This window comes from Tympanuchus pallidicinctus, unplaced genomic scaffold (assembly GCF_026119805.1).
Source record: "Tympanuchus pallidicinctus isolate F22 unplaced genomic scaffold, pur_lepc_1.0 scaffold15, whole genome shotgun sequence".
Classification (NCBI taxonomy): Eukaryota; Metazoa; Chordata; class Aves; order Galliformes; family Phasianidae; genus Tympanuchus; species Tympanuchus pallidicinctus.
In genome coordinates, this window is record NW_026294669.1 from 32,605,073 (window position 1) to 32,627,476 (window position 22,404).

General features: G+C 41.4%; 1 protein-coding gene across 6 annotated transcripts in view; it reads right to left on the reverse strand.

The window, feature by feature from the left end:
* ERBB4 (erb-b2 receptor tyrosine kinase 4) overlaps window positions 1-22,404 on the reverse strand; it is a 500,652-nt gene that overhangs the window by 106,881 nt on the left and 371,367 nt on the right. For 4 of the 6 annotated variants that reach the window (XM_052675094.1, XM_052675097.1, XM_052675095.1 and 1 more), the window contains exons 16-17: window positions 18,064-18,138; window positions 1,398-1,530 (exon numbers count right to left, since the gene is read on the reverse strand). In XM_052675094.1, the coding sequence (XP_052531054.1) occupies window positions 1,398-1,530; window positions 18,064-18,138 (208 nt within the window). Of the gene's footprint in view, window positions 1-1,397; window positions 1,531-18,063; window positions 18,139-18,258; window positions 18,304-22,404 lie in introns of all 6 variants that reach the window. The other 2 variants (XM_052675096.1, XM_052675099.1) reach the window with 2 other exon arrangements.

A 22,404-nucleotide genomic window follows, 5' to 3' on the forward strand; every position in this document is an offset into this window, starting at 1 on the left:
ATTTTTAGCAACCATTAATTTGTTGAAAAAAAAACAAAACAACCACAATTAAGTAATTTGTTCAAAAAAGCAACCGTGTCCCAAGAAACTTCATAAATAAACCACAAGCCACCATTCTGTCAAAAATGACTTTAGAAATCAATACTGTACCATGTCTGCCAGAAAAGCAATGGTTCTTTAAAAGTAAATTGAAAAAAAATATGTGAAAAGGACAATACTCTAAACAATGAAAAACAGTGTGCTCCTTTAACAGGACGGGAGAAATAATTCAGGACTACTCCTGCCCATATGGGATTCACACCCCTGCAGTATTTCAGAGTAGTCTGTTCACAAGGCTAACTGCTCTGTGGTTTCACAACTCCTGCTATGGCTCTTTGAGCACCATGGACTACTTACCTGCTGACCAGACTACTTTAGTTCGGTTATGAATGTCAATAGTTGGAAATTACTCGAGTACCAAAACATGAAACCAAACAGCAACAAGGTGATCTTAGAAATTATTTGCAAGCTGCACTTAAGGATTCTCTTTCTCACTTCCTGTTTAGATGTCCAGTATTAACTTAGTCAAAGAAAGAAGGCTCCCTCTGAAAGCAAGCCAGCATGCTTCTGTATATATACGACTTGCAGGCCATCAGCGCAGGAATGGCTAGGAGTAGTAGTATTGTGGGCTTTAAAAATATGCTTGAAGAGTTTTACTACGACCAAGAGAAAGATTGGTTTATTATAACCTCCAGCTAGAAATAGAGAAGGGAGCTGAAGCTGTGTGTGCTTATTTCAAGAAACTCCTGATTTAACCTTCCATTTCACAGGCAAGCCTCCCCACACAGTAAGACCTTCTACTACTACTTCTATTAAGACTTCATTCCCTCAGGAGAAATACCACCAGCCACAGCTTTTATCTGAGCAAATGAAGAACAGGAGCTGCTGCCAAAGCCAGTGCTTGTGCTTAAAATCACTTCTGCTTAAGTGGAGGCTGCTACGATGGCAAGGTTAATATACCTAAAAGCATCAAGTTCAGCTTTCTATAAACCTGAACAGTATTCAACAAGCAACACAAATTCTAGCAGGCATAAAGGTATTTAGGAAAACAGACTGGGGATGCATAAACCCTTTTGTCAAGCTCTAGAGTGGAAGTAAGAGGGAGCAGGATCCTTAAAATACAACAGGAAACAACACTTCTTAAACAGCCTTACTGAAGTATCGCTACGGAATTATATTTATAAGACTGATTATCTATCCTGCAGAGGGGAACCCTGATTTAACATCATAAACACACTTCAAAGTACAGGAACAGGGAGACAGTAGCAATCACCCCCTGCTGTATGTGACGAACGAAGAACAAGTGTTATGCTTAAAAACATTTCCTAGATTGCCTCCTCCACTACCTACACCCTCACCTCAGTCTCCAGGAACCTCCGCAGCGCTCTCTTCTTTTTAATGCTCTTGCGTCGAACGTACACAGCAAATGTCAGGCCCATGATGACGATGATGAAGAGGCCACCAATAACTCCCGCAGCAATCAGAGGGGTTCTAGCAATCAGAATCAGAGACTTCACTGTTAGGTGGGATGACAGACCAGAGAACAATTGGGCACACAAAACACAGTCGCTTGGAAAGGTTACTGTCGTGTGACAGTTTCTTAGTTGAACCAAATACAAAATCAGAGGAAACTTATTAACAACTTCTCTTGATTTCCATCAATATAACAATTTCACTTTTTTCAAACTGCCATGCACATGTGAAAAGTTGTGTGGACAAGGAGACACAACATGCACTTTGATGGCAAACGCAAATCTGCAATGGCAAAATGAGGATACAGATATTTGCAGTTTCCCTGCAAGAGGTTTGTCTTCCTGTACTTACTCTTTAGCTCTAACTACATTAACTCACGGGTTAGGGCGGAAAGGGGGAAAATAGAATCATAGAATCACCAAGGTTGGAAAAGACCTAAAAGATCACCCAGTCCAACCGTTCGCCTATTCCCAATAGCTCCCACTAAACCACGTCCCTCAGTACAACATCCAGCCTTTCCTTGAACACCCCCAGGGTTGGTGACTCCACCACCTCCCTGGGCATCCATTGCAGTGCCTGACCACCCTTTCTGAAAAGTAATACTTCCTCATGTCCAAATAAAAACTGCCCACCAACATAATGCATCTTCCTGAGTTCAGAGAAGGGAGGAGGAATTTCAAAAACACCGTGTCAGAGAAACCTGGAGGCATCATACACGTGCAAGCCTTGCTCAAGTATGGGATATGAATGTTTCAAAGTAATTCATTACTAGTACCACACACTCTCTAGACACTCTCAGTTCATCACTATTCCACATGAATATTCTAGTGAAGGTTTTATGGTCGCACCTATGTGGTTCTGTCACCTCTTTCCAGCAAAGTCAAAACCCTGAACAGAAGACTGCTTTGCAGCAGCCAGAAAGTCTCCTTCAAACAGTACCGAACCAGGGTCAGCTTTTGCACAAATGAAGTAGTGCAGTCCCCCACTACCCCTGCAATCTCCCACATTGTACGTGCAGAGAAACAAGCTCCTGCCGAAGAACAAGCTGAAACAACTTCCACCCTCACTTTGTTTTCTCTAAGGTGGGTAGGAGCCTTCAACCCAACATCTTAATTTGAGTGCTCCCACAGAATGCCAGCAACTTACATAAACACAGCGTTTAACTTCCCAACAGCAGTGCCTGGAGATCAGCTGAAAAGATTGGCAAAAATGGACAGCATGACAACTGCAGGGCAGAACGGTGCAGTAATCACGTCTCGTTAGCTACAGGAAATAGGTTAACAATCACCAAGATTGTACAAGTGTCATTGCTCTGGTTTAACCATCTTCCCATTATGTCTGAATGAAGATGGGAGACACATGACAGCTTAATAAAATAAAAGTAGCACACAGGTACTGAAAATTTTCTTGTCTCCAGCAGAAACAGCGCATTCATTTACCTGATCCCTCGTTGCTCCTTTACATCAAACCACAAAGCCAAGCAGTGGGATGCAGTCCTATCTAATCTGGTTTGCTATATTAAGGTGTACCTACATCACCACCGAAAACAATTTCGAATCCCGTGTCTACACTAGTCATCAAAGACTCTATGAAGATGGCACTAACGCTCTGAAGTAAAAAGATACTTTCCAAAATGATACAGAAACAACCACAGGATTTTTACCACCAAACTGAAGACTGACAAAAGAACATCTCTTGACTTCAAAATGCATTTATCAGTAGCTATCAAGACAACTGCTGATATCACCTTTTATAACACTAAATATGCTGAAAGTGGTCTGAACAATATTTGAATGGTAGTCCATAAGTAATCAGTTCTCAAGGAGACATCCGTCATATCAACCCTCACTGATTTTAAAAGGAAATCATCTTTTCTAAAAAAGTTTTTTCCAACTTTTAGCTGCCTCACTCGTAGACCGACCATCCTTACGTAAGAATCTTGACACACACAAACATCACAGAGCTAAATGGATACAGCTGTATACCAAGCAGCTTCTCCTTGCCACGCCAACACAGCGCCAACCACGCTGCCCCAGAGACAGCAGCAATTATGAGTTTCATTTGACACATTGGCAAACGATGAGCCACAGGCTTCAGTGCTTTCTGGTATCATCAGTGCATGTCAGTATCACGTTTCACTGTTGTTACCAACCAGGTACAGATTACTTCCTAAGCACTCGAGTTATTTTCTTTGTCACCCACTTCATTTGGGTTATTTGGACTTAGGTTCATTAGGCTGACTTTGCTTTTTACCTATTCTGCTAACACCTTCAACTGTGTAATCTTTCTAGTACTCTTGTGTGCATGGTATCTCAAATTTAATACTCAGCTCAATTTCGTTAAAACTGTTTATCTTTCCTTTAGTTAACTGTTAAAGGCTGCTTAACACAGATCTCCATAGGGTGTTAATGATCAGAGATACAGGTTTCAAATCTTCACTTTTCTCTCTTTCTGTTTTTGTTTTTTTAATCCAATCTCTTTTTTTTTTATTGCCCCCCAGCACGTGCACCAAACCATCAGTTCAGCTTCACACACCGCTGGACATGCACAGAAGTCCTTATCTCTAGTGGCATTACGGATGCAATCTGTTTACATTATTGGTATTCTACTAGCCCACGACCACCTCTGTGAATTCATCTATCCATTACAGTCTATTTTGTGCTTAAAAATACTTTCACTAAAATTAACAGCAGCAATGTTAATGATGTGACAACACCACCACCTTCAAAAACAGATTTTGGTAAAGTCACCTTTAAGAGCATAGAGGCCCCATGTCTTCAGTAGGGCTCAGAAAGGCTAAGCTCGAGGAAGGAGAGCAGTTCTATATCACTCCTACCCATCCAAAAGAAGGATGGACAGCCAGAGGTTGACTCTAGCTCGTGTTTCTTACAGCTCTGCTACTAGCACTACTAGCCCACCACCACAAAACTGCTGATGCAGCCATTATTTTCCTTTACACGCTGAAAATCATCTCCAGAGGGTGTAAAAAATTCTCTACTGAACTTTTATGCTCATCAAAATAGACTCTGTAGTGCAAGAAATACAGCTCTGAATCATAATCCAATCTCACATAATTAATTTCCTATCCATCACCCCTCCCTAGGTTGAGGACAGAATATTCAATTAATGACCAGAAAGGGGAGGTAGAAAGAAAATAAGCACTGCATGTGAAAAATCCTGCCTTCTCAACTGGAATCTGTGTGTAATGGGCTAAAATTTGAAAATAAGATCCTACTGTTCAATCAGGAGAAAAGTATTTTTCTTTTCAAACGTGTATAGAATTCACCCGCTCCCATCCATCCAATTTGAAACTACAAGTTCAAATCAGAGTTCTAAGACTAACAAGGATGCTCAGCAGGGTGGGTTGCATATTTACACTCAGCCAAAACATCAACACATTTGCAATTCCCACAGTGCTCCCACAGTCAGGTATTAAAGCCTTTTTACTGATCTCATTGAGTACATGGCCTAGACTGAGTCCCCTGTAGAGTCGACTTCAACTCTAAGACTGGAGAACAATGCAGAAGAGAAAGGAAGCAGTGCTGCGCTCCATGGAATAAAGCTGAGAAAACACCTGTTTTCACATCTTTGGCACTAACCCACCTAACACAGCACATACATAAACAGAGCTTTAAAATCAAGCCTTCCGTTCCTGCCTCAACACTTCCCAGCCCTCTTACTGCTTTAGGTTTTATCTATGTCACTCCTATTTTTTTCTTCAAGGCACTCTTTTTTGAGATGGACGACCCACGCTTTGTGGTCCTCACCCTGTCCCTAAGAGGTGAATTCAGTCAACTTATAATATGCGTTTTCAGAGATCTGAGGGATTTTGTTAATCCTGGAATGATAATCTCGGCATTTAAATTACACAAAATTAACAGTTCAGGGTGGAAGCAAATTTAAGTGTGCTTAATAGCTTTTCTCTGCTGTCCAGCAACCCCCCGCAATCTCTACATCCACAACTCCCAGTGCCTGGTGATCACAGAACAGGGCTCCCTAGAGCAGGAAGAATTCAGCCAGGATTATTCACACAAAAACATGCTCTGCTTTATACAAAGAAATAGAGTCAAAAAGAAAGAGCCCCTTCTCCCTTTCTCCACTTAATCTGAGGGCGTTTAAACACTGAGCAATGTCACCTTCACATTCAGATTAGCTTTTATCACACATAATCACAAATTGTAACTGACAACTGATCTCACAATGCCTACCAGTTCCACATTTAAATCTAGATACAAGCAAACCGCGTTCCATCATGCTGTCACCTCGCTTTACTTACAACTTCGGTGGCAGGTAGCCTCAGCCATGACTTTCCAACGTGCAACTTGAGCACTACCTCTTAGGTCCCAGCCTGCCCATCCTGCAGTGAAGCAAGTACTTTAGCATGTTACTGGGTGACTCAAACCTTGCGCTTGAAGCTTTTCACCATCTTCATCAAACGAGAGCCCGAGTTCTCAGCCATGAGCAGAACACATATCCCACTGATCAAGAGGTGCTGTTAAGAGCAACTGCACTATTACCATGCATCAAAACTGGGCAGTGATTTAAATATTTTCGGAGAACAATGATGTCTCTCTTACTTTCACCATAAATTACTAACAAGTCTGCTTTAACTCCCTGCTCATACAGCTGACTGGGAATAAATACTGAAATGCCACTAACTACAGCATTGATGCAGAGGCTTTCCATGGGTTGCTCACCCCATAAAACTGCAAGTCCACCTGATATCTGTTGTGCCCCTCATGTTTTAAGGCTGAGATTTTTCTCTCCTGACACAACACAAGGGAGGAACGCTTGCTAAAAGCTTGCACGGTGACTTTGTTTTGAGGCTTGTGCTTTAAGTAAAACGGATTAACGTCCCTTGTAAAATATTCCAAGTCAGGCCCCGCGTAATAGGGATTGATTCATCTGTGACAGAAAGCCACTAAAACCCACTAGATGGGCCTCGCAGGCAAAGCCAGTTCATCAAGCAAAAGAACAATCATCTTCATAAAGTTATCGTGTTTCCTGTTTCTTTGCAAAGATTAATATTTTGCTTCAAATAAAGAAAGCCAGCCCTGTAATGACCACAGGTGCTGATGAACTGCTCTGAAACCAAAGCCATCGCCATTAGCTCAAGGAGCCTCTCTGCATAAAGCATTCCTATTAGAGGCAATAAAGTCAACCCGCAGCACACAGCCTTCTCTGCAACCAGCTGGAACCAACAGGCTCTACAATTATTTCTGTGTACATGAAATCATTAATTAGAACACATGCTTTTCTCCAACAGAGCCAAAGTGCATTCTGCTGCAAGACTCTATGTGCTGAGAGACTACTTTGTCTGGCAGCACTGATTTCCACTCGTGACCACCACACTGCAGCAGTGTGAGGCTTGGGGAGATGGAGAAGTACAATGTAGTGTCTGTATTAAAACAGTAGGCAGTCAGAACTTGAATGGGGCTTGGTAACAGAGAGCATACCTGCTAGCATAAAACTGACCACTGACACTGACCACAGTCAGGACAGATTCTGTGCTCTTTCATCATTGTAACAATTTGGTACCCACTATATATTCCAAAACCCATCAGTACAGCATTACCTGTATTGAGCCATTTGGCATACAAAACACTGAAACCCATTCCACAACTACGTGAAATCTTGCCTGTAGGACTGTAAAGAAGGCTTGCCTCCCTTTAAGGAGGCACAGGATGAACTTCTCTCAGCTCTGTGCCTTTCATTTTTACTTCACAAATGACCTCTCTTTTGAATATGCCTCAGTCTCTGTGTAACCATCTCTTTTGATCTGTCCTTGGAAAACCAGCCTTTCCTGAGAGTCGTTCAGCAGATCTAAGCAGCACAGCGAAGTCTCAGTCCGTGTCTAAGTGGCTGCAAACTCTTTCCTGTTCCAGCTTTGGATCAAATGGGACAGTACCTGCTTGCGCAAGCTCCAGAATATTTCACAGCAATGAACTTTCAAGGACTGGACTGGTGATGAAGCCTGAAGTTCTCAAGTCACAGGCTGCCTCTCTCCAAAATCTTTCTGACTCATGCTTCTCAGCACATGCATTAGGACAGCATCAATTCCCATTTCTGTCCTGGCTTGGTACATGAAGTCCTACGTGCAACCTGGCTAAAGCCAACAAGCCTCTTCTCATCAGTGCGCAGTCAGCCTAAGCTATTAACAAGTTCAGCACTGGACACTGGCAGAGATAGGAAAAAAAGCCATACAAATACAGGACATGATAAACTGATGAGAACAGAACTGTCACACCACGTTCCTGATCTTCAAATATCTTGTCACATCCAATCAGGCGTTCTGTGATAAACACAGAGCTAACGTGGGTTTCAGCTGAGCTCTTCTTAACAAGGGGTGGCATTAAATCATCTTTGGGACCTATGTTTGAGATCAAAGTCAGAGCGAACCGAGGATTTGTAGACTCCATTTTAACTGCATTTGGAAATCTGCCCCCATATAATATGCTTGTATAGAGGATTAAGACTTTTGCCTTCAAAGTCTACAACACATTAACACTTCATTCCACACTGGCATAAATGTTCTCTAATAAGGGAGTAATAATTGCCTCTGAATAACCACCACGCTGTTGTTAACTGGAACATGCATTTTTGCTTCTCCCTGTGAGAGTTTCTAAATACGTGTAATTCATCTCTGCAGAGCACAGGATGGAGTAAACGTGGCCAAGGCTTTTAAGTACAAGCAAAATAGAAGTTGATAAAGATTATGGCATAAGGAATTTGTTTCCGAGCACCTCTGGTGGGACAAGAGGAAACGGTTTTAAGTTGAAGGAAGAAAGATTGAGGTTGGCTGTCAGGGGGAAGTTCTTTTCTAAGAGAACGGTGAGGTGCTGGAACAGCTGCCCAGAGAGGCTGTGGATGCCCCATCCCTGGAGGTGTTCAAGGCCAGGATGGATGGGGCCCTGGGCAGCCTGGGCTGGTATTAAATGGGGAGGTTGTGGGCAGGGTTGGAGCTTCACGGTCCTTGAGGTCCCTTACAACCCGGGCCATGCTGCCATTCTGATGCTGTATTGGGATTTATCACTTCAGTATTAGAAGGGTACCATCACCATCATTATCTGTTTAAATGCCTTAAGTTATATTGATTGTTAAAAAATGTCATTTGATTTTGAGGGGAAAAAAATAAGTAGAAGAAAAATTGAGATCCTCTTTTTGATGCAAAGCTTGTGCAGGACCATACCCAGACATACCCCTGAAGCCTGCATCTGAATCCTTCAACTTCTCTTAATTCAAGCCATTACACTATTAGCATGACCCTACAGGACACCCCAAAGAAAACATAGATAAAATAACTTAAATCAGCTTTGAATGTTATCCCCAGCTTCCGTTCTCAGCTCCTATGATATTTTGCATGTCTCTATACACACAGCAAACTCCTAGCATCTTGATAGTCACAGATGTGACTTGATTAGAAGAACAGCTTGTGTCCATGACAAGGATATGGCTCAGCACAACCTAGTCCCTGCAACAGCTGCTTTATTACAATTATTTTGAAGTACAGTATGGCCCACATAAAGGCCAATGATGATGATGTAGTAAAACAGCTCTCTCTCTTGAATTCAAGTATGCTACAATATTCCAGACTTTAGTGCAGGTACTGCCTTGTCTAAAGATTTAAATACTTCTATTCCAATAGCTGTTAAATGCTCTGAATGGAGCACACCTAGCACCCTGGGTAAAAGCGCATACGAACTGACACCTACATAGCAGCCCCTCTGGCCGACAGCAGAGCCTGCTGACCTTCTGAGCATTTTATGTCCCACAACTTCTGAGGCCCGTTTGGGCTCAGGACAGAGGAAGTTCAAACATTCCCCTCCGGGTTCCCCACCAAATTGAGAAAAGGGAGAGGAACTTCCTCTCATCACACTCAAAAAATGTATGTGTCTGCAGTGTGATGAGAGGCATGCAAAACAGTTAATGAAACCAACTACAGGAAATACATACACACCTTGCTACAGCTAGTAATTTTCCTAACCAAAATTTCCTTCGTAAGGGAAGAGAACTCCTTCATTTTTGAAATCTGTTGGTTAAAAGATGACTGATATGTCCCAAAGCATGGAATTTGGTCAACTGGAGTCTGATCTGATCTGCTGGCTGAACACAAAAATCCAAAGACAGTTTGCACAAAGTGTAGAGGAACTGCACTGAACCTAACCTGCATCCAAGTCATTTATGAGCTGAGGGTATCACTGCCACAAAGAAGGGAAAAATTGCCAGCACGTGCTGGGACTGTTTTGAAGCTAGGATATAACCTCTGCAATCTGTACTTACTCTACAATTCTTACTGAGATTGAGACTATGCATTCGTCAGTCCATCAGATTAAAAGTGCTCCACTTCTAATGCAATACTTTTTCTTCCTTTCCTGAGAGGGATCATGAGGGGCAGGCAAAGAAGTAATTTCTGAAACATTCAAATTTCTTTAAAGAAGACTGGGACACAACAAACAGCACCAAATACACTATAGGGATCAGCTACCATTACTATTAGAATGCTAAACCTTATCTCCATCACAGAATGAAAATTGCAGGGGCTGGAAGGGACCTCCAGAAATCGAGTCTAGCCTGAATTCTTGTCCGCATCTCCCTCTCTCTTACTTTTTTCCTCCTCCTCCACATTGCTAGCCTCATTTCCTTTTGCCAATTCTCAGTCCTATCCCAGCCTGCTACTAATCTTCTGCCACCTAACATCCCTTTCTCAAGTTTCCTAAAACACAAGCTTCTCAGAGTCTTCCCAAGAACCACTCTGTCATTCCATATCTTACTACATGCAGATGATTCAACCTTCTCTGTAGTTTAAGTCTTAATATACCAGTGACCAAAACCTATTTTTTTCTGCACGCAACACTTGCCAGTCATAGCTGACCCTGTTACCAGAAAGAAGCTTGGACTAGCAGACTTCCTTAGTGCTCTTACAATTTTAGCCTTCCTGCAAGTGGAACCCTTGTACTACAGCAGTAGGTCAACATGTTTGCCAGGCCCAGTCCTAGGTTTCACAGCCAGACACTGCAACCAGACCACTGCCCAGAACTGTGTACAAGAAGCATGGAGACCTACATGCCATCAACACTGCAGCCAAACGCTTTGTAGATTTATGTTACAGAAGAGATGCAAAGTAAACTGAATAGAGAGAATTGCATGGGAATTAAGTTTGCTACTAGATCTCTCTTCCTCACTACAATTTGAACACGGGTATTTCAAACTCTCCATCTAAGAAATCCAAAGATACAAGTAATTCATATGACATTCTTCCACATCATCACTGTTATAACTCTTCACTACACGACAGGCAAAAAAATTATAGTAAGATCAATTAATTTGGTCTGACAGCTTGATAAACTCTCATGAGAAACATTCCTGCCAGTCTCAGGTATTTGTGATTATGTTTTTGCATATGCTATCTGCTGTAACACTGCTTTCCACAGCAAGCATAGCTAGGTAGGACAAACGTTAGCTGATTGCTGCTACAGTAGAACTGGTTTCATTAGTTTTGCAATTTATGTTCTCAGGCCACGCACAGCTAGAACTGGAGAACACCTTACCAAATCTCACGAGGTACAACAAAGCTAAGCACGACATCTTGGATCTGGGTCACGACAACTACTACCATCACTACAAGTTGGGGGATGAAAGGATAGAACATAGTGCCTATTGGGACTTGATGGTACTGGAGGATGGCAGCTAGATCTGAGCCAGCAAGGTGCCCTTGTAGCCCAAGAAGCCAACCGTATCCTGGGTTGCACCAATAGAAGCATTGCCAGCTTCTATTGGGAAGCTGGGATGGAGGTGATCTTGCTCCCCTACTCTGTGCTGGTGAGACTTCACCTGGAACAATACATCCAGATGTGGACTCCTCAGTCCAGGAAAGATGAGGGGCCTGTTGGAGCAACACTAAAGGAGGGCCACAAAAACAATTCCAGAGACAAAACACCTCCCCTGCAAGGACAGACTGGGAGCTGGGGTTGTACAGCCTAGAGAAAAGAAGGCTCTGGGGAGACCTCAAAGCAGCCTGTCAGTATCTCAAAGGGAGCTGTAAGAAAGCATGAGGTAAACTCATTAGCAGGGTCTGTTGTGACAAGACAATGGGAAATGGCTTCAAGGTAAAAGAGGGGAAATTCAGACTGGATATAGGAAAGTTAGTTGCCGTGGCTTTAGATCAGAAGGCCTTTTAGGGTCCCTTCCAACTAAAAAGATTATACAAGATTCCAAATCATCATTTTCATTGATGCAAAAACAAATGAAGATAAACTGTATTACCATAACTACTTTTAACCTAGAGCTGGAAAAGCTGTTCCCAATTTCCTATGAAACAGATCTTGTGTGAATGGAAAAAGGCTAATATTTCCAGACTTGATACGCAAGCTCTTATCTTATTAAGTGTTCTACATTTAATCATTCAAAGAAATATTTAAGTGAATTTAAATAGGCAGTGGAAAAGTGTGCATATGGGGAGAGGACTTGCAAGATTTTATAGGTATTAGAAATGAATAAGTCTACTCCTAACTCCAATTTTGTCTCCTTCCTTCGGTAGATTGCACCAAGACATTAACTTTGATCTAAAGAGACCTAATTAAGTGGACTTTCACTGTACGTATGCTTTCAAAAAAAACATACAGTGCCATCAACGTACTGTTCAAAGGAATTCCAACCAAGAGCTTTCCATTCACTGCAAGAACTGCAGCTCCTTAATCACCAGATGGGTCGTGGTGATTAAGGCAGAATGCAAAGAATTAAGTCTTGGTTGGACTCCGAACTGAAATGCATCTATCACATAAACTATCTAAATATGAAAGAGTGACAAATCCTGCATTATGCAGGTAGATTGGAAGTAAGACCATGAGCTTTAGTTCTAATTTATTACATGTTAAATATTAATGAATTATTAGGAAACCATTCAGAGAGTTTTAAACAACTCTACATCTTCCACATTTCTCAAGTTCAATAAATGTATTTTTAATAATAGATAATTAATTTATAACAACATTAAATCTAAATTAAATCCTCATTTCAAGCCATAAAAGAAACCCACAGGAGAGTAGTGAGACATACACTGTTACTCTATAATAAGGTCACTATTCCATGACACCATTTTACCACAGCATCATATGTAATTTGTACAGCCAAACCAGTACCGACGCACACACAAGGCTTATGTGGGTTGATAAGAAAGGTGGCGACCTCTGCAGTAGGGCTGTGTGTTAATTTCCATTCTAACAAGCCATTTTCCATTTGGAATTCCCCAAATACTTGCCTTTCAGTAGAGACCTGCTGTACCTTGTCTACCTGCTTACTTCCCCTGCTCCTCAAGTGCAGTAACAATAATTTATGCAGTTTTTAGAACAAAGAGTTTGCTTGTTGTAAATGTATTTCAAAATACTACTGTGAGCTGCAAAACACAATATCCAAAAGAAAAAAAGTAGTAAGTGGCCTTTATTGAGGAGTGCCCTCAAAGATGCAGTCAGGTTTAGTTAAATGCTTGAAAGAATTCCAAGGCTTGGTAACTATCATACTTCATGATACCTATTTTCCATATTTCTATTAATCCTGCTGTTAAGGTAGGGCTGACTACACACATCCAGCTCACCAAGCTGGACTGCGTACTGAAGCCACAGAAGAGTAGGATTCAACGAATGCATGTCAGGAAGCATAGGGATAAGAGGGACTCTAAGTTTCATCACGTCCTGAACAGACCAAATACACATCACCATACATTTCTGCAAGAAACCTGATTGCTTTTTAAGACTGAGCACTCTGCTCTTCCGGAGCTCACTAGCTGAATAAGGAGCAAGGGTTGGCATACACCATATCAAATAGTAAAGACTGCCATTCCTATATCCACAAATCAGTAGAGTAGGCCAGCTTGTGTAATTTCACTCTAACATTTCTCTGATGTGCTGCTAGGCAATAATAAATTACTTTAATCCATCAAACAACAGCTCTGCTGCTGAGAAACACTGTCTGTGGGCAGCAACCACCTCAACACACACAAGAGCATTTCACTCATACCGTTTGTAAAATCAATTACAACAACCAACAAAAGTTGCCTTATTCAATCCCGTGCGCTCTCAACAGCATCCTTAAACTACTAGAGCCACAGAATGGATTTTAAGAAGTGCATTACGACAGCTGCCTCTGATTCCTTCACTCTCCCCCACACAAAAGGGGATTTGCATGCATTCCTCCCAAAGCTCCAGGCAGTGAGATGTTGTTGTGACAGTAAGCATGCCCACAGCAAAGGTCTGTTTAAAAACAGTTCATCAGCAGCAATCCTCACACAAAACTAGAGGTTCCGCTGTCTATCACAAATGGATCGCTTGTAAACTCTGTTCAACCCACAGAGACGGGACAAGAAACAGCAGTTTTCACTCATACATGTGAAATTAAAAAGGAATTAAAAATATCTCTTCAACTTCATTCTGATACAGCATTAGAGAGCTCCAGATTAGAAGTTTCTTAAGAGCAGCTTCTTTTATCATTCAAAGTTAAGTAATGCTGCTTAGTTCGTACCCATAGATCTTATTTCTCCTCTTGTTTTTTACAGCCATTCTCCTCTTCTTCCCCTCCAGAAGTGACTATAATTATTCTATAAAAATAGAGAGCATATGGAATGCTTTCCTCCAAGCAACGGAACAGAGCTCCATAAAAGCAATGAACATTAACAGTTTATTAGAGGTGGTTTCCCTTCCCCATCATCCAGTCAGAATGGCTGTGAATTTCTACTCAAGTTGTACTGTGTGAGGGTACAAAGCAGCTGTGAAAGGATTTGCCTGCACTGCATAGGCTTTATTGTTAATTAGCTCATGTATACACACAGTACCTAAGAAAGACTTTTTTTTTTTTCATTTAGGAAGCGATGATTTGTTGTGAGGACGTCCTTTGATATAAAGCAAGCACTAGAATTGTCATTTGAGTTAACCTCTATACTCCATTGCATGAAGCCACTTGACTACGGTGCTCCTGACTACTTGTTTCTGTTAGTTAGAAAGAAAATGTGACATTTTCTTTAAGTATAACCACAGACATCAGGTTACTCAGATCAGTGACATTAAGGTGCTAGCTGTTCCCTATCATAGCAGCCACGTGCTTCCAATTACATCTTCAGATTCCGTCATCTCCCAAGACATCACAAAACCACAGAATTCACTCCCTTTAACAACCTCTTTTTAGTCCTAAGTCCTGTGAACAACAGGAAGAATAAATCATTTAGAACTCATACTTGAGGTCAAAAACTTTATCCATGGTCTAGCTTTTATAAATGAATTAACCAAACGCATCTGGAGTCAGGGCACACAGAACATGCAGCCTTGCACAACCAACAAGCTGTTTTCCTAATGGTTGATGGAAGGCTACCGTCACGATTGACCCATCTTCAGTTAAGGCAATGTTTACCAGCTCCTTGAAACAGACACGCTCCCCTTCAGTTCTTTACCCCCCACTCACATGCTCTTTTCCTGCACCCAGGTCCTCTAAGAACTATACCGTTCCACTCAAAGGAACTGCTGGCTGCAAGCAATAGAAGGCACGGATTGGAGCACGTGGGTAGGAAAAGAGTAGTGCTAACAGCTTCAGGTACCTAAGAAATCCTAGTCTCCACTTTCTCCCCCTCTGCGGATTTCTAGGAAAGGGTACCCCAAACTAACTTCCCATAGCAATCATCTCATACCTTCTTAGATAGCAACAGCAGAAGGAGCTAGAGGTGGCAAAGTAGAACACTGGGCCCTTGCATCCTCTGCCTTCCCTGCGCTGAGATCCCCCAGGAAGGAGGCAGAAAGGGAAGCAAAGCAGCAGCAATGCAAGTTTCATGCCAGCCAAGGGCTCTGCTAAGCATGGGAAAGGCAGCAAAGCCTACCCCGCTCCTCTGGAACCCTGTGCCAGCCAGATAACCTGCAGAGGTCAGCCATAAAGCTGGCCCAGCCACTTGCAGTAGGACAGCATTGCAATGGGACAACTACACAATGAGCACAATATAAAAACAGCACGTATTGTTAGCATAAGAAAGGCTTCCTTTGCCATGGTGAATTGAGACTTGTTACAATAGTCAGAACTTTTAACTACAGCAGGCAAAAAGAAGCACTTGTTTCTTCCATGACTTCCAGCCACTTGGACTGGTTCTCTCACAGTGATATTCACTCCTCCAAAGACTGCACTGTGGCTGTCAGTTAAGATTATGGTGAAAGACTGTGATGATCAACTTATACTGAAAATAAATGCAGGTTCTCATAGGAAAATGAGAAGGACACAAGATCTAACATGTCATCTAAAAGTAATCTAAAATAAATAAGTAATCCATCACATTGTCTAGAAGAAACAGCGTAACAGCCCTTATCAGAGGAAATGAAGAAATAAAAGGGTTTCTTCTATCCTTTGAGCAGCACTCCAACGTAGCTCAGTTTCAGGGTTTCCAAGCACAAGCATGGGGAACCAAACATATGCAGAAGAACTAATATGTCACCTGTCCTTTGGAAACAAGCTGCATGATGCACCTTTGAACATAAAAACTCCTCTGCTCTTCTATCATACTCTCACAAAAGCCCACAAGTCAATGGAAGATGACAGAACCAAACTGCATAACTAAAAAAGAACTAAGTGGAAAAATGGGAGAAACCTAAGTCCATGTGACAAGGGTGAAACTAAAATAATTAATCATTGAAGTCTGCAAGTCTAGGGATACTCTATAATACATCCATTTTTTTATTTACACTCCTGCTTGCTCTCTTAATCACAAGTATCGCTTTTGCCAGTGCAGTTTTGCCCGTTTTCAGCCCAAACAAAATGTACCACGTTCATGAACAAAATACAGGATTTCACCATTTCATCACATTTACAGTGCACTAACTTGCCCTAAGATAAATTCAGTAAACTTGGAACAAACAAAAAAAAACCATAAGCTCAAAGCAACCTTCAAGGGTCCTTCTCCCCTCCTACTTCTGAACCAAGGAAGAAATGCTTCGCCTGAGCAAGGTAAAATACCTGCATTAGCATCCACCAATCTGACCATTTGTTTTCCTACCTGCATAGTAGATTCAGAAGCACTAAGATATACACAACATAAAATACCACATAAATATTGCCTGCTAGCCCCTGGCTTAAGCCTGACACTTGTCAGACACTTCCTTTTTAGTGCTAAGGCCCCAGGATCCAATCACTTACTGTGATCAACAGCAGTCATTCCCTTGCTTCAGAGAGTATTTGGCAGTACCCTCAACGACTTAACTGCCAACAGAACATTCCTGATACAAATATAAGCTTTTGAGTTGCACCACTTGAATTCAACTGGGAGCAAGATCTGAGCTACTTTGGGGCAAACAGAGGAAGACAGAGAGAGCAGACTGGAGCACTGAGACTTCAACTGCTGCCAAAATGTCATCTTCCCAGCACAAAGCCCTTGACATTCCTACAAAAAACTTATTAAGAACCCCATTGATGAAATATATGCTATTTTAAAATTGATTACCAAGGCAATGAACATCAGCATGGCGTTCATTCTCCGTGGCCTCGTACGCCCTTCAAAATTAGGCAAACAATCATAATACAATCTTCCTTTGTACTGTGAGTTATAATTGTAGCTATTTTAAACAGCTTGCTGGTTTTCACTAACTCACACTCAGTGACCATCCCTGAAAACGAATCCCACATGGAAGTGCTTCATACAAGGTATCTCAAAGCAGAAAAATTCCAAAGAATACTGCAATGTGAAAAATGTTAAGTCCCCTTCCTCTAAGAACTTAGTCAGAACTGACACCCATTTAATTGTAAAGCTACACCACCTGATAGCATTTATACTGTTGCCCAAGCCTAAACACGCACTCCCTCAACAGCAAGAGAATAGGGATCTTCACATTAGTACCTAACTTCAGAATCTTCTCTTAAAATAAATAATGAAGCTGATTGAAAGGATACATTTCTTATCTAATCCTAGCTCATGACAGTAACCCCAAAGCCTGGAAGTCATACTAACCAGTTTGAATCTTTATCAACAGCAACGAAGGACTTACAGAGAAATGAATGTGAAGCTTAACAGCAATGCTTTGGGATTCTCCTGCATTAACTCGTTTTGATCATCTTTACTAAAAAAGAAAATTGCTGAAAGGCTACCATGTTTTGGATTTGTTTTCTTCGAACAGAAAATGAAAAAGATCAAATACTACTTCCATGAATTGAGGGAAAAGTTCAGTTTTTCCAAAGCATTTACTTCCCCCCCCCCCAGGAATGTATGGAAGAAAAAGCTTCAATTTTTCTTACGCTCTGCCTTAAAAAAAAAAAACATGAAATTGTACCAACAAGATATTTTAGTTTAACCAGAGGTTTCCACCAAGTTTACTTCCAGTAAAATTTCATCAAGAAGCGTATTTATGTAGAAAATTTCATGAAATTAACTAGCTTTGATACAGTAAGTAAACTTGGGCATTTGGAGGCACATCTTGCTTAAGAACAAGTGACATTCTCCCCATAGTCTGCATTCCTGGACAAACTGGATAGTATGACATTCCTGCAGTAAGTAGGGAAGACCCTGGTGTACAAAAATGGAGAAGTGGTGGATGTTACCTAGCATGTTGTGGTAAAGTGGACTGTCGTGTCCATGGATAGTAAATGCAGTCATGACTAGCTGGACCTCTACACCTGCAGGCAATTACAGAACAAAAGACGTCATTTGCCATTCACAAGGACATGCACACGCATGCGCCCTTGTCCACACGTGGAGGATGGAAGACACACAGGGAACGACCACTCAGCAAGTACCTATCCATCAGGCCAACGCAGTCCTCGATATGCGGACCTATGCACCTGCAGCAAATCCAAATTGAGAAGAGAAAGAGAGAAAATGGTTATTTGCAGATCCAAGAAGCAGAAATCCCCTCTTTGCGACACACTTTTGATTACAATACTAAAGAAAGACTCGAGTCACCACAAAATTATACTGTGACAAAAACAAGCCTGTCAAGGGAACAATAATAGCAACATAACCAGCATTCCAAAGTTGGACCATTTGTGGCTCACACAGTATTTAAAGCAGGTTTCACCTGCATGTGTGGGAGGCCTGAGAACAGAGTCGCCTTGCCTGCATGTTTTTTGGGAATAATCAAACTGGTGATTACTGAACAGAAGCTGTTCATTTGCAACACGTGAGACCTGCAGAAGCACAATGCCTAAGTCCTTCCTCCCCACTTCCTGTAATTGATGCAATTGTTCCTTCTGTTTCAAGTGCCTACCCAGGAAATGAGTTTTGGAAGCTGACTGTACTCTCAGCAAGGAAACTCAAGGATGAGATTCCCAGTAAAAAAAAAAAATCTGAGTAAAATGCTGTCTGCTGATACAGGCACTTTGACCTGCTATCTGTAGATGCTGCCAGAAGACTTCCACTGCAAATTCAGCAGGTGCTCACCAAAGGTGAAGGAAATACAGGGAGTCACTTTATGCAGCACCACTCAAGCACAGCCAAGGGGAAAGAGCCTCGGTGTTTCCTTACCCTCACAAGGAACACTAATCAAAGTAGCAAGCTGAGTTGCCTGCATTCAAATAAAAAGGTGCTTACCCCTTTTACACAAGGGTCCAGATGATCAGAGACAGACAGATGTAGGTGAACTTTCAGAGATTAAGACAACCTGACGTGCCTCAGTGCTAAATGCCCAGCAGGTCCCTCCTTATCCACAGGAAGTAGCTCTCAATTTCTGAAGAAATTAAGCCACTTATTTCAAATGTTTAACAATACCTGCAGTGAACTTTCTCTCCTGTACACCTGAAATTACATTTTCCAAAACAGCTGTGATGTGGAAACAAAGATTTTCACTATTTCTTCAACAGTGTCCTCCTTCAATAGATTCAAGACAAAAGCAGATTCATTACACACCCAATTGGACAGAACACGCATGAAGCAAAAAGGATTGATTTAAACACAGTCCAAGAACTCAGAACTATTAACAGGTATTTCTTGAAATTCCTACTGTCCTGGACTTCACAAGTCTGAATTTTACCCAATCTTCAGCCAAACCCAACATTCATCTTTTCAGGGTATTCTCAGCAGTTTGCTGAAGACCAGTGCAGTAAGTAAAGGTCTGAACAATTTTTTTTTGAGCAATTTTTTTTTTTCATCTTCTAGCATGTCAAGAGAAGCAAAGTTCAGACTCCTGCTATAGATAAGGGTCCACTTGAAACTGGAGTTTTGAGAGCCCATTGCTAGTTCAGATAACTGGCAGACAGGAGGAGCCTATTGTCTTGCAGTCATTCCATAACTGCACATTTGTTCTCTAGAAGTCTGAGAGAGAAGAAGAGATGATCCAAGAAAAGGCATTTGGACCTACCCCACTTCAAATTGAAGTACTACTGCCTTTTGTTTAAAAATCAATAATCATCTTCAGTGGGTTTCCCATCCTCAAACAGAAAACTGTCTAAGTACATTTTAAGCTGTTCAACACGACTGTGAGTACTTACTCTTTGGTTGCCCTGATTGACGCACAATAAATACTGTGTGAGTAACAGCAATAGACACTACTATTAACAAGTTGTTTTTCACCATTAAGTCATCAATTATTTTTTCTCTGACAATAGTTTTTTTTTTTTTTTTTTTTCCTTTCAGGCTTTTTTTTGACACAAGTACAAGCATAACACAACCATACATAGCAGAGGCACTTAATTCACCCCCAGGATTCCTTCTCCTGCTTGGAGTCCAGAGGAAGAACTATGTTCTTTCTGTAAGAGGAACTGGGTAATATCAACACAATAGTACGTATCAATTTATTAATAACATTCAGTCATTACAACACAGCTTATACAGAAAGCTGTACATAGAGCTTTCCACCTTATCTTTAAGAAGAAGTTTTCTGAAACATAATTAGTTAGAACAGTTTTGAAAACAGAAGATCTTTGTTTCCCTGAAATAATCCACTCCCCCCCAACTTCCACAAATTTTATTTCATATCAACTTCCCTTGAGATCCAAAAGTGGGGCCTTAACTTCTCACAGATTTCAAGCAGCAAAGCCATTTTCAATCAGATGAATTCCCCAAGAACTTTGTTGCTGAAAACAAAACTGATTATGAGATAGCATAAACAGATTAACTCAGGACAAAAGAAAACACTTGTTACACCAAATACCAGATCACTTAACTGTCACTCTGGATGAAGCCAAATGAATCAAAATTTATATAGGTAACAGTGCGTGTGTTGATGGCAAGAAAGTTTATCTTCCTGCTGGGGGCAGGGAGAAATTTTTCCATCAGCAAAGCAATTCTGGTCTCCAATTATTTAGCATTTGTTGCAACTGAATTTCCACTACGATGCCAACAGGAATTCAAAATGCCTTCGGAGGCAAGACAGTCCTCGGACCTTCAAATCCATCCTACCTCAACTTGTCAGCTTCGAGGGATAATGAAATTTTGGATAAGGAAGAGCAATACGTTTCCTTCAAAAACAAAAGTAGTAAGAAAATGCTTGTGATGAGAACAGGTCCTCTTTGTGCCTTGCTTAGGGAGGAAGCAGACTGTCAGATGCTGTTATATAATTACTATTTCATTTCTGCAAAAGCATTCCATTTTAGCTAGCTGGGCAAGAAAAAGTGCCAAATGTTTTCTGACTCCCTTGAATTAAATGGGATAGCTGTCCCACGTGCCTCAGACCTGCTTCAGATTGGCTTCAAGTAGCTGATGTTTATCATGAGGATGCAAAGTGAAAAGCACAGTTGCCGCATCCAAGCAAGTCACTTCTTGATTCCTCTCTTGGTGAACAAAACATCATTAACAGGACTGAATAATAACACACCTATCTAGAGGAGCAGTCATTATATTTAAATAAGGGAAGAGAACAGCACTATGAAATCTCACACTCAAATGAGCAATCACATGCAAGTACCAGGACAAAATTAAGGCAGAAGGCTCACAGAACTACCTTCCCCTGTGACAGGAATGGCTGGAGAAGATAAAAACAAGACTAAGAGAACTAAAAGCCTATTTTAGCAAGGATCCTGAATCAAAGAGCAGTACTGAAGGAACAGAGTAACACCAAGACAGGAATAGCGCTCTGCAACAGCTCAAGACTCTTCACTAAGCTCCACCTCTATGGCACTGGTTCTATTGCAGCAACTGATCTGACAGCAAAGCCAGATGAAGTAGAGGGTTGGGTTTTCTGTACCACTGAGCTGTGAGTCAAGTATCAAGATGTGCTCTCTCCGGAAGTGATGTCATTAGGAACGCTGACTGAGGGGAACTTCAGTATTAATTTTGGAAAGAAAGGTATGAAACTAGAGAATTCTGCATTAAAGGAGGAGAGAATGAAAAAGACCGATTCCCTTCTTACTGGAAATACTCAGCCCCAAGAGTGTTGGCAAGATTAAAAAAAAAAAAAGCCATAAACCCCAAACATCTGGGACACTCATTACCAGATTAACATACCATCATTAAAGGAAGCCTTCAGAAACACTAGAAAATGACATCTATTTTTATCTAGATTGGGTTTGTGCATGTTGTTTTCATGAGAGGTGATAAAACGCCTAAGAACGGACATTAATCTCACAACAACAGGATGAGGATTTCTGTGAGCAAAAGTATTTAACTCATGGCAAAGGTCTAGCTCCTCATAAGAGAGAGCTTTGTGGGAGAAGTCACTGGCTCTATAATAGTGGTACTTCATCAGTTCCCTGGTGATTCGCAAGCAACACCTGATGAGGCATTCTTTCACTTTTAACCTGAGCAAGACATTTGCAGAAAGAAAAGGGATAAATTCTAAGGTAACTCAACATGAAGGAATCCTGTGCCAGTGAGGGTTGCCAACAAATGCTGGCAAGTAGTTACAGCTGCCTAACGCCCTTCCTGTTTGTTTAGGAACTACAACATCAGATTGCCACCAGGAGGTGTAAAAACCTCCTACCCAGGGAGACAGTACCAACCAACCATCT